This window comes from Rattus norvegicus, chromosome X (genome assembly GCF_021556685.1).
Source record: "Rattus norvegicus strain SHRSP/BbbUtx chromosome X, alternate assembly SHRSP_T2T, whole genome shotgun sequence".
NCBI classification, from domain to species: domain Eukaryota; kingdom Metazoa; phylum Chordata; class Mammalia; order Rodentia; family Muridae; genus Rattus; species Rattus norvegicus.
The window spans coordinates 71,685,187-71,700,443 of NC_141554.1; the positions used below are offsets into that span (position 1 = coordinate 71,685,187).

Consider the following 15,257-nt stretch of genomic DNA (forward strand, 5'->3'; position numbering starts at 1 on the left):
CTCAGAAAATTGGATATAGTACTACCAGCTATACCACTCCTGGGAATATACCCAAAAGATGCTCCAACATACAACAAAGACACATGCTCCACTATGTTCATAGCAGCTTTATTTATAATAGCCAGAAGCTGGAAAGAACCCAGATGCCCTTCAACAGAGGAATGGATACAGAAAAATGTGGTACATTTACACAATGGAATATTACTCAGCTATCAAAAACAATGACTTTATGAAATTCATAGGCAAATGGATGGAACTAGAAAATATCATCCTGAGTGAGGTAACCCAAATCACAAAAGAACACACATGGAATGCACTCACTGATACGTGGATATTAGCCCAAAATGTTGGAATACCCAAGATACGATTCACAAACCACATGAAGTTCAAGAAGAAGGAAGACCTAAGTGTGGCTGCTTGAGTCCTTCTTAGAAGGGAGAACAAAAACACACACAGGAGGAAATATGGAGATAAAGTGTGGAACAGAGATTGAAGGAAAGTCCATCTAGAGACTGTCCCACCTGAGGATCCATACCATATACAGACAACAAACCCAGACAATATTGAAGATGCCAAGAAGTCCATGCTGACAGGAGATTGATATAGCTCTCTCCTGAGAAGCTCTCCAGGGCCTGACCAATACAGAGGTGAATGCTCACAGCCAACCATTGGAATGCGAATGGGGCCCCAATAGAGGAGTTAGAGAAAAGACTGAAGGAGCTAAAGGGGTTTGCAACCCCATAAGAAGAAAAACAATATCAACCAACCAGACTGCCCTGAGCTCCCTCCCAGGAACTAAACCACCATCCTAAGAGTACACAGGGATGGACCTATGCCTCCAGCTGTATATGTAGCAGAGGATGACCTTGTCAGGTATCAATGGGAGGAGAGGCCCTTGGTCCTGTCAAGGTTAGATGCCTCCGTGTAGGGGAATGTCAGAGCAGGGAGGTGGGAGGGAATGGGTAGGTTGGGGAGCAGCTTCATAGAAGCAGGACGAGGAGCAGGGGATAGTGGGTTTCTGGAGGGGAAACTGGGAAAGGGCAAGACATTTAAAATGTAAATAAAAAATCCATTAAAGAAGAAAAGAAAGGAAAAGAAAAGAAAAGAAAAGAATCTGTGCATCCATTTTTCAGACAGGCTGTCCTACGTTATAGTCCCATTTGAAATGTATGACATGATTTGAGTTCCTGTGTACCTTCATTGCCATTTTGGATTGTCACTATTTTTTACTTAGCTGTTCTGTTAAGTATATAATATCTCATTTGGATACTAATTCAATTTCCCTAATAGTTATCCTGAGCAACTTTTATTCTCTTCCTTGCCATCTGTACACATAGTTCATGACTTTTACCTAGTTAAATAATTAGAATGTTTGATTCTTTGCATTAGATTTGAGAGTCTTTTATATATTCTAGATATGGATCATTTGCAACTTGTTAGCAATGTTGACAAAAATCCAATCTATTGATATTTTTCATTTCTGAGTTGTATTTCAAGCATCACATCCAAAACTTCTTCAAAAAGAACAAGGGCCTAAAGACTTTCTCCTATGTAGTTTTCAAAACTTCATATGAAACCAAATTTTTTTGGTTTCATTTTTTTGAACTCCACATTTTTTTGCTCTTAATTTTGCTTCCTTTTACTCAAAACATTTTGAGTTGTCTTTTGTACATGATATGAGAATTGAAGTTCATTTTATTACCAATGTATATCCAATTTCTCACAGAATGTATTAAAAACAACAATCTCTCTCTTTAAAAATTGTTTTGCAGTACTTGGAGATTTAACTTGGGGCCAGCGTTACATAAGACAAGGCTAGACCACAGACCTATATCCCCTGCCACTTTCTTACCTTTGTGAAAAATAATTTATCCAAACATTGTAGAACTATTTGCACATTCTTTATATGGTTCCACTGGTCTGTGTCTGTCCATCTGCTCGTTGTATATTGTCTTAGGTTTTGAATAGCATAAACATTAATATTAATAATGAATTTCAAAATTGTGCTAGTTTTCATAGTCCCTTTTATATTCCTCTACTTAGTACAAGCTTGTCATTACCTACAAAAATATCTGATTGAACTTATCAATCAAATAAAGATACAGATCACTTTGGAAAGAAATATCATTATTATGTTGAGTATTCTACTCATTGAACATAGTGTGTTTCTTAATATACCTATATTTTCTGTGAATTCTCTTGTCATCATTCTGTAGTTTTAGCATATAAATGCATTGTTAGGCTTATACTCAACGTTTTCATTTGAGTGGAAATAACCAGCCACTTTTTGAGTGAATGTAAGGCTCAGTCCATGAGATGGTGCCCATATTAAACAACTGAATACCTGAGACTACATAGATAAGTCATGTTTAGGGAAAACCTACTGGTATTTTTCTGTGCTAAAGGAATATACCCATAAAATGACCCTGGTGAAATACCATTAAGCCCACAGAATAGTGCCTCATTTAACTCACATTGGAGAAGCAGTAAATGGGGCTTTAAGCAGAGAGCCACAGCTGGACAATGTGCAGAGAGTAAGAGACTTTGGACTTAATCAGAGCACTGAGAAGGGGAAGTGGACAGAAAGTCTTGTCCACAACCAGGAAGCTATTTGCAATGAATACCTTCTGGGAAAGGGAAAATTAGCTTTCTCCAATGGAGTGTCACTGGGTTTATGAGCCACAATCCAGAGCAGACCAGTTACCCAAACACAAAATGGAATACATTCTTTATAGGCATTTTAAAATTTTTGTTTACCAGCTTTTTGTCTCACTGGTTTCTTGTTTGATTTGAATTCATTTTGTTCTTGTTGAGAGAGAGAGAGAGAGAGAGAGAGAGAGAGAGAGAGAGAGAGAGAGAGAGAGAGAGAGAGAGAAAGAAAAAGAACATGAAATTGGATTGGTTTACATGTCGTGGGAGATCTGGGGAGAATTGGAGGAGGGGAAAATCATGAACAAGATATAGTGTACAACTAAATAAATACATAACAAATAAATAAATATTACTTAAAGAATAAAATGGCCTATAATTAGTGTCCCTACCTATATTTCTGTCCACTATAGCTATTTTTCCTGCATTAGCCAGAACGTCCTAAGAAAAATAAAATTTTCACTTCCCTGCTGAAAATCTAGTTTTTGTAATATTCAGAAAAGACACAGTCTTTTCAGTCAGAATCTAAGTCCTACTACTTCCCTTCTTATCTCTTTGAACCCATCTTCCTCTTTATAGAGTTTTCTATTTCCTACGTCTAAACAAAACCAGCAGGGTGTGTAGACAGATAGATGGATGGATGGATAATCACTAAGTCTTAATGCCTTTGTCTCTCTCTTCTCCCCACTACCCTAACTCAGATTATAAGTTCTTCTTCTTAGATTATGGCACTGCCCCGCCTCTCCTTCCCTCCCTGCATCATGTGTGTGAGTTGTTCTGCAAACTATAGCCTATAGAACACGGACTCCACAGCACTTCCATACTCGGTAAACAATTTTTCCTCATAGTGGCAGGATAAAACATTTCAGACATTCTAAACTCATCAACTAGGCAGTCAATCGTTGTTCAGGCTGATTCCTGTCTACCTCCACTGCTCCTATTTTTACTTCATATTCAAATAAAACATTATCAGGTCTTGGACCTTTGTTCATGATAGGATATATGCTTGAGGAACTTGTTTCCCCTATTTCTCTTTTTGCTCATCTTTAGAATCTATAGTGACAAATTTTAAGCATCAGACAGATTGGATTAAGGAATTTCTAGAGACATTATTGAGAATGAGAGTGAAGGTGTTATCAGGAGGGATTACATGTGAGTTGAAGTAGAGCATATAGAGAAAATCTATTCCTTAATGTGGGCACGGAAATACAGAAGACTAATCTCTGAACCAGAATTTTCTTCTGATGCTTTGCACATCAGGACTGTTAGGCTCATTGATATCTCCACTCCTTTTACACCAGGGTATCACCCACACCAGGGTGCCTTAATCTGTATCCTATCTAAGATGACTTATACTATTGGCCTCCCTGGTACTGAGGCCTCTGGAAATAGACTGAGTCATATTACTTAAATCTCAGGGTCTCTAGCTCACACGTGGCCTGTGCTGCTATTCAATTCCCCTAATAGGTCTTCTCTCTAGCACCTATATATGTAACATACTGGCTCTGCCTCTCTACAAAGTCCTTATTAATACAGTACTTATATAGGTCGTATCAACTTCCTCACAACTTGGTAAATACAAGGCTCCATGTATAGACCCTAAACTGCAACTATACATCATGAACGAAGATGCAGTAGTACACAATTAAGTACTTTGACTGTTAGCCAGAATGTCTTGTTGACACATTTTAGTGGACACAAAATAATTACCCATATATGTAGTATAGTGATATAATTCAATAAGCACACACACATACACATATGTGTGTGATATAATTCAATAAACACATACACATACACACGCATATATATTTATAGTGCATAAGGATTGAATAGTATTTCCACCTCCTTACATATTTATTGTTTCTTTGTGATAGAAACTCACAAATTCTTCTCTTTCAGCATAGCTTATGGGTGATAATTACCCTACTGTGCTATGGAAGTCAGGAACTCACTTCTAATTGTATTCTGAGATCTATTATGTTCTGCCAATTCGTAAAGGAATAACACTGAACATGTGACACATAGGTGGTTATAATCCTCTTTGAATTTCTAATGCCAAGAGCCAGAAAGGTTACGAAAGGTTGTTGAGGTAACACAGGCAATATGTCAGAGAATGATAGTTATTTCCTCATATGCATTCTCCTATTCCATTTGAAATCATAGCTGACAATGTGCTGCTGGTAAAGTGTTTACTTACCTCCCTGAACTAGCACAGTGTCATGTGCCTTTTATACCAGTACTTGGGGGGCTGACCATTTTGGCCTACATAGCAAGACCATAGTTTAAAACAACAACAAAGAATGAATGCATGAAAGGAAGGAAGGAAGAAAAAAGAAAAGAATAAATAGGACTACTGTCTTGCATTTCTTATCAGTGAATATGATTGTGAGGTTGAATTTTAGACAATGAAATGTAATAAAAATTCCATCTAACTCCCAGATCATAATCTGGAAGGTAAGTGTTATAAACTCTCTCTGTCTTTCTTTCTTTTCAACAGCTAGGATGTAGATGATGAATGACCATTATGGAAAATTAGGATATTGGGCTTCTCAGAGCATTAAGAAAGAAAGAACAAGGAAGCCTAATTATATCAAGTCACCTTAGCTGGATTATTTTACAACTAAGAAATAAACAACTCTTATATTACTGCCATAGTATATTTATATTTATATTTATATTCATATTCATATTTATGTGTAGCATCTCATCACTTGTGCTTATATCATACCTAATATAGCTAACAAGTGACCAAAGTTGGACTTGAACTGTGGATAGGCTCAGACTATATCAGCCGCCACAGTCCAAATAGGGTTCTTATTAAGTAATGAGTCTATTAATAGATGAAATGCTAAGTGTTTAGTTTAATGTTAAACTGCACTGTGGCCAAGTTTAGTGGTGCAGACTTGTAATACTTGGGAGGCTGAAGCGGGAGAATCATAACTTCAAGGCTTGCCTGGGCTACAGAGTAAGGTCAAGGGTGATCTGGACATCTTGGTAAGACTCTGCCTCAAAATTAAAAGTGAAGAGGGGGGCTGGAGGATAGGTCAATGCTGGAGTATTTGCTTAGCATATACCAAGCCCTAGTTTCAATCTATAGATCTTCAAAAATGTCAGTGTGTCACAGTGAAATTTCTTGTCACTGTCAAATTGAACCAAATAATAAGATGGACACCATTGTGTCGGTGACCCCAACAGTCTGCAGGCTAAGTCAGAAGGATGACTAATACTGGGCTGATCTACATGACACACAGCACCAAGATAGCCAAACCCTTTTATAGCATATTTTGCTTTAAAAATCTAAAGAACAGAAAGAAGGGAGAGAGAAAAGGAGGGAAGAAAGCAGGTAGATAGAAAAACACAGGTACACAGGACAGGGGGAGATAGTCAGGATAGGGAATGATTACCTTGCCAAAGTGTTCAATCAGGATTTCTACCACAATGTTCTGGAATTTGATGTTCATCATAGCAGCCACAGTGTCCTCTTGAGCTCTCATCAGGGTGGGCCCAAAGATTACCCCCATATTGGAAGGTGTCATAAGATTCTCTTTGCTGTGCTCACACACACTGCCAGAAGAAAAAGAAAACGAAAGTGATTTGTTTTTCTTGTAACCTGGACTATTCTAGGTGCTAAGGGAGATAAGAGACACCCAAAGGTAGGAAAGGAGAGACCTACAGTATATAGGGAAAAAATAAGAAAATGGGAATAACTAACAAGTAACACATTGTATATGAATAGGAGCCAAAGTGAGAGACTGGGAACTGGGCTAACCCCTGAAGGAGTTTGGAGACAGATGTGGAGGTAGTAAAGGGTGTCGGGAGACAGGAGGAAGCCCTGGGTACATGCAAGGCAAGGGGAACATTAGGTCTAAGGAACAGCAAAGGAGATTAAGTGTACCCAGAGGTCTTTCCTAGCACCCTATTTTTATTTCCTAAAGAGTACCAGTGAAAAGGGGGACTACTAGTCATTCTATTGAGAAATCTGGCCATTCTAGTCCCACAGTTTAAGAAAAAAACAAAAACCTCAAAGAGCCAAAAAGGACCTTATGGTTGATCTCCACTTCTTCATCTTATAAAACAAAAGAAGATGGAAAAGTATCTTCCTGGAGTCACAATCGCTGAGCAAGGGAGGAAGGAGGTCCTGCAATCTGATTATTAGATCTCCTCCATTCACTCTGCTTAAAGTCTCATCACTGGCTCCCGATCACTTATAGCAGAAGGCAAGGGGTCTTTAAAGACGACGCTGTTTGCCTGCTATTTCTAATAGCTCTGTATAACCCAGGTTCTACAGCTGACTTCAGTTTGGATCCCAACAGTGCCACTCACAAGCTGTACAACAAGGAGTTTTCACTCCACCCTTTCTGTATAAATTGTGTCTACCTTAGAGTAGTAGAAAATAAATGGTGGGAAATTTCTCCAGCATGGTACTACCCAATGGTCTTACCTTCCTAAGAGTCACCACAATATGCGTTGCTAACCTTTGACAAGCGTCACACCTATCTTCTTAGGTTATCCCTGTCCTTTCCCTTGAGTGCTCCCCAGGCCCATATCTAAAGAATGTCTAATTGTTCTTGGAGATTTACTTAAGGTGACAGATATCTATCCCCTTACAGGTGGCCACAGTTCACAGTCCTCATCTTTTTAAAAATGCCTTTGTTTCCTGAATATGAAGAATAATGATTTTAGAAAGGAAAAGGCAGCATTCTGGAAGACAGCCTTCCTTCTGGGTGAGAAGAAAACAAAGGATTCTTGGTCTCCCTTTCTCCTGCATTCATCCTTAAAAAATCCCTTTTCAATTTTCCATTTTTTAAAAAACAAATAAAACGCAAGTATTCCATTTCCCTCTTCCCTTTCTTTTTTTTTTTTTATTAACTTGAGTATTTCTTATATACATTTCAAGTGTTATTCCCTTTCCCGGTTTCCGGGCAAACATCCCCCTCCGCCCTCCCCTTCCTTATGGGTGTTCCCCTCCCAACCCTCCCCCCATTGCCGCCCTCCCCCCATAGTCTAGTTCACTGGGGGTTCAGTCTTAGCAGGACCCAGGGCTTCCCCTTCCACTGGTGCTCTTACTAGGATATTCATTGCTACCTATGGGGTCAGAGTCCAGGGTCAGTCCATGTATAGTCTTTAGGTAGTGGCTTAGTCCCTGGAAGCTCTGGTTGCTTGACATTGTTGTACTTTTGGGGTCTCGAGCCCCTTCAAGCTCTTCCAGTTCTTTCTCTGGTTCCTTCAACGGGAGACCTATTCTCAGTTCAGTGGTTTGCTGCTGGCATTCGCCTCTGTATTTGCTGTATTCTGGCTGTGTCTCTCAGGAGAGATCTACATCCGGCTCCTGTCGGTCTGCACTTCTTTGCTTCATCCATCTTGTCTAATTGGGTGGCTGTATATGTATGGGCCACATGTGGGGCAGGCTCTGAATGGGTGTTCCTTCAGTCTCTGTTTTTTTTTTTTTATATTAACTTGAGTATTTCTTATATACATTTCGAGTGTTATTCCCTTTCCCGGTTTCCGGGCAAACATCCCCCTCCCCCCTCCCCTTCCTTATGGGTGTTCCCCTCCCATCCCTCCCCCCATTGCCGCCCTCCCCCCATAGACTAGTTCACTGGGGGTTCAGTCTTAGCAGGACCCAGGGCTTCCCCTTCCACTGGTGCTCTTACTAGGATATTCATTGCTACCTATGGGGTCAGAGTCCAGGGTCAGTCCATGTATAGTCTTTAGGTAGTGACTTAGTCCCTGGAAGCTCTGGTTGCTTGGCATTGTTGTACTTTTGGGGTCTCAAGCCCCTTCAAGCTCTTCCAGTTCTTTCTCTGATTCCTTCAATAGGGGACCTATTCTCAGTTCAGTGGTTTGCTGCTGGCATTCGCCTCTGTATTTGCTGTATTCTGGCTGTGTCTCTCAGGAGCGATCTACATCCGGCTCCTGTCGGTCTGCACTTCTTTGCTTCATCCATCTTGTCTAATTGGGTGGCTGTATATGTATGGGCCACATGTGGGGCAGGCTCTGAATGGGTGTTCCTTCAGTCTCTGTTTTAATCTTTGCCTCTCCCTTCCCTGCCAAGGGTATTCTTTTTCCTCATTTAAAGAAGGAGTGAAGCATTCACATTTTGATCATCCGTCTTGAGTTTCGTTTGTTCTAGGGATCTAGGGTAATTCAAGCATTTGGGCTAATAGCCACTTATCAATGAGTGCATACCATGTATGTCTTTCTGTGATTGGGTTAGCTCACTCAGGAAGATATTTTCCAGTTCCAACCATTTGCCTACGAATTTCATAAACTCGTTGTTTTTGATAGCTGAGTAATATTCCATTGTGTAGATGTACCACATTTTCTGTATCCATTCCTCTGTTGAAGGGCATCTGGGTTCTTTCCATTTTCTGGCTATTATAAATAAGGCTGCGATGAACATAGTGGAGCACGTGTCTCTTTTATATGTTGAGGCATCTTTTGGGTATATGCCCAAGAGAGGTATAGCTGGATCCTCAGGCAGTTCAATGTCCAATTTTCTGAGGAACCTCCAGACTGATTTCCAGAATGGTTTTACCAGTCTGCAATCCCACCAACAATGGAGGAGTGTTCCTCTTTCTCCACATCCTCGCCAGCATCTGCTGTCACCTGAGTTTTTGATCTTAGCCATTCTCACTGGTGTGAGGTGAAATCTCAGGGTTGTTTTGATTTGCATTTCCCTTATGACTAAAGATGTTGAACATTTCTTTAGGTGTTTCTCAGCCATTCAGCATTCCTCAGCTGTGAATTCTTTGTTTAGCTCTGAACTCCATTTTTTAATAGGGTTATTTGTCTCCCTGCGGTCTAACTTCTTGAGTTCTTTGTATATTTTGGATATAAGGCCTCTATCTGTTGTAGGATTGGTAAAGATCTTTTCCCAATCTGTTGGTTGCCGTTTTGTCCTAACCACAGTGTCCTTTGCCTTACAGAAGCTTTGCAGTTTTATGAGATCCCATTTGTCGATTCTTGATCTTAGAGCATAAGCCATTGGTGTTTTGTTCAGGAAATTTTTTCCAGTGCCCATGTGTTCCAGATGCTGCCCTAGTTTTTCTTCTATTAGTTTGAGTGTGTCTGGTTTGATGTGGAGGTCCTTGATCCACTTGGACTTAAGCTTTGTACAGGGTGATAAGCATGGATCGATCTGCATTCTTCTACATGTTGCCCTCCAGTTGAACCAGCACCATTTGCTGAAAATGCTATCTTTTTTCCATTGGATGGTTTTGGCTCCTTTGTCAAAAATCAAGGGACCATAGGTGTGTGGGTTCATTTCTGGGTCTTCAATTCTATTCCATTGGTCTATCTGTCTGTCTCTGTACCAAAACCATGCAGTTTTTATCACTATTGCTCTGTAATACTGCTTGAGTTCAGGGATAGTGATTCCCCCTGAAGTCCTTTTATTGTTGAGGATAGCTTTAGCTATCCTGGGTTTTTTGTTATTCCAGATGAATTTGCAAATTGTTCTGTCTAACTCTTTGAAGAATTGGATTGGTATTTTGATGGGGATTGCATTGAATCTGTAGACTGCTTTTTGTAAAATGGCCATTTTTACTATATTAATCCTGCCAATCCATGAATATGGGAGATCTTTCCATCTTCTGAGGTCTTCTTCAATTTCTTTCCTCAGTGTCTTGAAGTTCTTATTGTACAGATCTTTTACTTGCTTGGTTAAAGTCACACCGAGGTACTTTATATTATTTGGGTCTATTATGAAGGGTGTCGTTTCCCTAATTTCTTTCTCGGCTTGTTTCACTTTTGTATAGAGGAAGGCAACTGATTTATTTGAGTTAATTTTATACCCAGCCACTTTGCTGAAGTTGTTTATCAGCTTTAGTAGTTCTCTGGTGGAACTTTTGGGATCACTTAAATATACTATCATGTCATCTACAAATAGTGATATTTTGACCTCTTCTTTTCCGATCTGTATCCCCTTGATCTCCTTCTGTTGTCTGATTGCTCTGGCTAGAACTTCAAGAACTATATTGAATAAGTAGGGAGAGAGTGGGCAGCCTTGTCTAGTCCCTGATTTTAGTGGGATTGCTTCAAGTTTCTCTCCATTTAGTTTAATGTTAGCAACTGGTTTGCTGTATATGGCTTTTACTATGTTTAGGTATGGGCCTTGAATTCCTATTCTTTCCAGGACTTTTATCATGAAGGGGTGTTGAATTTTGTCAAATGCTTTCTCAGCATCTAATGAAATGATCATGTGGTTCTGTTCTTTCAGTTTGTTTATATAATGGATCACGTTGATGGTTTTCCGTATATTAAACCATCCCTGCATGCCTGGGATGAAGCCTACTTGATCATGGTAGATGATTGTTTTGATGTGCTCTTGAATTCGGTTTGCCAGAATTTTATTGAGTATTTTTGCGTCGATATTCATAAGGGAAATTGGTCTGAAGTTCTCTTTCTTTGTTGTGTCTTTGTGTGGTTTAGGTATAAGAGTAATTCTCGTAGAAGGAATTCGGTAGGGCTCCATCTGTTTCAATTTTGTGGAATAGTTTGGATAATATTGGTATGAGGTCTTCTATGAAGGTTTGATAGAATTCTGCACTAAACCTGTCTAGACCTGGGCTCTTTTTGGTTGGGAGACCTTTAATGACTTGCTTCTATTTCCTTAGGAGTTATGGGGTTGTTTAACTGGTTTATCTGTTCCTGATTTAACTTCGATACCTGGTATCTGTCTAGGAAATTGTCCATTTCCTGAAGATTTTCAAGTTTTGTTGAATATAGGTTTTTATAGTAAGATCTGATGATTTTTTGAATTTCCTCTGAATCTGTTGTTATGTCTCCCTTTTCATTTCTGATTTTGTTAATTTGGACGCACTCTCTGTGTCCTCTCGTTAGTCTGGCTAAGGGTTTATCTATCTTGTTGATTTTCTCAAAGAACCAACTTTTGGTTCTGTTGATTCTTTCTATGGTCCTTTTTGTTTCTACTTGGTTGATTTCAGCTCTGAGTTTGATTATTTCCTGCCTTCTACTCCTCCTGGGTGTATTTGCTTCTTTTTGTTCTAGAGCTTTTAGGTGTGCTGTCAAGCTGCTGACATATGCTCTTTCCTGTTTCTTTCTGCAGGCACTCAGCGCTATGAGTTTTCCTCTTAGCACAGCTTTCATTGTGTCCCATAAGTTTGGGTATGTTGTACCTTCATTTTCCTTAAATTCTAAAAAGTTTTTAATTTCTTTATTTCTTCCTTGACCAAGTTATCATTGAGTAGAGCATTGTTCAATTTCCACGTATATGTGGGCATTCTTCTGTTATTGTTATTGAAGACCAGTTTTAGGCCGTGGTGGTCCGATAGCACGCATGGGATTATTTCTATCTTTCTGTACCTGTTGAGGCCCGTTTTTTGACCAATTATATGGTCAATTTTGGAGAAAGTACCATGAGGAGCTGAGAAGAAGGTATATCCTTTTGCTTTAGGATAGAATGTTCTATAAATATCCGTTAAGTCCATTTGGCTCATGACTTCTCTTAGTCTGTCGACATCACTGTTTAATTTCTGTTTCCATGATCTGTCCATTGATGAGAGTGGGGTGTTGAAATCTCCCACTATTATTGTGTGAGGTGCAATGTGTGTTTTGAGCTTTAGTAAGGTTTCTTTTACGTATGTAGGTGCCCTTGTATTTGGGGCATAGATATTTAGGATTGAGAGTTCATCTTGGTGGATTTTTCCTTTGATGAATATGAAGTGTCCTTCCTTATCTTTTTTGATGACTTTTAGTTGGAAATTGATTTTATTTGATATTAGAATGGCTACTCCAGCTTGCTTCTTCTGACCATTTGCTTGGAAAGTTGTTTTCCAGCCTTTCACTCTGAGGTAGTGTCTGTCTTTGTCTCTGAGGTGTGTTTCCTGTAGGCAGCAGAATGCAGGGTCCTCGTTGCGTATCCAGTTTGTTAATCTATGTCTTTTTATTGGGGAGTTTATTGCCATTGATATTGAGAGATATTAAGGAATAGTGATTATTGCTTCCCGTTATATTCATATTTGGATGTGAGGTTATGTTTGTGTGCTTTCATTCTCTTTGTTTTGTTGCCAAGACGATTAGTTTCTTGCTTCTTCTAGGGTATAGCTTGCCTCCTTATGTTGGGCTTTACCATTTATTATCCTTTGTAGTGCTGGATTTGTAGAAAGATATTGTGTAAATTTGGTTTTGTCATGGAATATCTTGGTTTCTCCATGTATGTTAATTGAGAGTTTTGCAGGATACAGTAACCTGGGCTGGCATTTGTGTTCTCTTAGGGTCTGTATGACATCAGTCCAGGATCTTCTGGCCTTCATAGTTTCTGGCGAGAAGTCTGGTGTGATTCTGATAGGTCTGCCTTTATATGTTACTTGACCTTTTTCCCTTACTGCTTTTAAAATTCTTTCTTTATTTTGTGCGTTTGGTGTTTTGACAATTATGTGACGGGAGGTGTTTCTTTTCTGGTCCAATCTATTTGGAGTTCTGTAGGCTTCTTGTATGTCTATGGGTATCTCTTTTTTTAGGTTAGGGAAGATTTCTTCTATGATTTTGTTGAAGATATTTACTGGTCCTTTGAGCTGGGAGTCTTCACTCTCTTCTATACCTATTATCCTTAGGTTTGATCTTCTCATTGAGTCCTGGATTTCCTGTATGTTTTGGACCAGTAGCTTTTTCCGCTTTACATTATCTTTGACAGTTGAGTCAATGATTTCTATGGAATCTTCTGCTCCTGAGATTCTCTCTTCCATCTCTTGTATTCTGTTGGTGAAGCTTGTATCTACAGCTCCTTGTCTCTTCTTTTGGTTTTCTATATCCAGGGTTGTTTCCATCTGTTCTTTCTTGATTGCTTCTATTTCCATTTTTAATTCCTTCAACTGTTTGATTGTGTTTTCCTGGAATTCTTTCAGGGATTTTTGTGTCTCCTCTCTATGGGCTTCTACTTGTTTATTTATGTTTTCCTGGAATTCTTTCAGGGATTTTTGTGTCTCCTCTCTATGGGCTTCTACTTGTTTATTTATGTTTTCCTGGAATTCTTTCAGGCATTTTTGCGATTCCTCTCTGTAGGCTTCTACTTGTTCTCTAAGGGAGTTCTTCACGTCTTTCTTGAAGTCCTCCAGCATCATGATCAAAAATGATTTTGAAACCTGATCTTGCTTTTCTGGTGTGTTTGGATATTCCATGTTTGTTTTGATGGGAGAATTGGGCTCCGATGGTGCCATGTAGTCTTGGTTTCTGTTGCTTGGGTTCCTGTGCTTGCCTCTCGCCATCAGATTATCTCTAGTGTTACTTTGTTCTGCTATTTCTGACAGTGGCTAGACTGTCCTATAAGCCTGTGTGTCAGGAGTGCTGTAGACCTGTTTTCCTGTCTTTCAGTCAGTTATGCGGACAGGGTGTTCTGCTTTCGGGCGTGTAGTTTTTCCTCTCTACAGGTCTTCAGCTGTTCCTGTGGGCCTGTGTCTTGAGTTCACCAGGCAGCTTTCTTGCAGCAGAAAATTTGGTTTTACCTGTGGTCCCGAGGCTCAAGTTCGCTCGTGGGGTGCTGCCCACGGGCTCTCTGCAGCGGCAGCAACCAGGAAGACCTGTGCCGCCCTTTCCGGGAGCTTCAGTGCACCAGGGTTCCAGATGGTCTTTGGCTTTTTCCTCTGGCGTCCGAGATGTGTGTGCAGAGAGCAGTCTCTTCTGGTTTCCCAGGCTTGTCCGCCTCTCTGAAGGTTTAGCTCTCCCTCCCACGGGATTTGGGTGCAGAGAACTGTTTATCCGGTCTGTTTCCTTCAGGTTCCGGTGGTGTCTCAGGCAGGGGTCCTGCCGCTCCTGGGCCCTTCCCCGCGGGAGCCCAGAGGCCTTATACAGTTTCCTCTTGGGCCAGGGATGTAGGCAGGGGTGAGCAGTGTTGGTGGTCTCTTCCGCTCTGCAGTGTCAGGAGTGCCCACCTGACCAGGCGGTTGGGTCTCTCTCTCACGGGGTCTCCCCTCTTCCCTTTCTTTCCATGCCCTGCTTATCCCCTCTTAAATTCTCCTCTTTTTCTTTGATATTTCTTGTTACGTATTAACATATGCATACATTTTTCGTTACAACCTGCTGAGTCTGTTTTGTGTTGCTTGTGTGTATATGAGTTCAGGGCTGAGCACTGTCCTCAACTTCACTGACACCACTGGCACGGAGACTATGTTGCCACTTTCAGTTTAATTATCTGCTTCTTCTACTAGATGGTAAACAACTTCCAACTGTGTTCCTGGCACACAAGAGTTACTAGTTAATTATTTTTACAGGACCTGAACTCTACCAAAGCTCTTTTAAACTACTAGAGGCAGGCAAGTGACAGGCATGCAGCCCTTTGGCCAGTTTGGCCGTGTGGGTGTAGAGGTTAGAATAAGCGCGGGTCAGCTGCCCCCTCAAACTAGGAATACCCCAAACCCACCCAAGCCAAAGGCCCTGAGAGACTGACCCAGTGACAGGCAAGCTCTTGACACTAAGTGGGTAATTAAGGAGAACAGAATTCTTAGACCAATCTTTATAACAAAGTCTCTTAAGCCCTTAACAAAGGCCGGTGCCATTCAGATGGTAATGAGCTGCTAGCATTCAGGCCTTTGATATTTCTGGCTGCTGATCAGTCCTTTTCAACAGTTTAAATACCTCTGCAATTA

The 15,257-nt window shown here is 40.3% G+C and overlaps 1 protein-coding gene across 4 annotated transcripts in view; it reads right to left on the reverse strand.

The window, feature by feature from the left end:
* Ophn1 (oligophrenin 1) overlaps window positions 1-15,257 on the reverse strand; it is a 396,257-nt gene that overhangs the window by 75,733 nt on the left and 305,267 nt on the right. For all 4 annotated transcript variants that reach the window (XM_087599762.1, NM_001107848.2, NM_001434037.1 and 1 more), the window contains 1 exon segment: window positions 6,057-6,216. In XM_087599762.1, coding sequence (XP_087455888.1) covers window positions 6,057-6,216 — 160 coding nt within the window.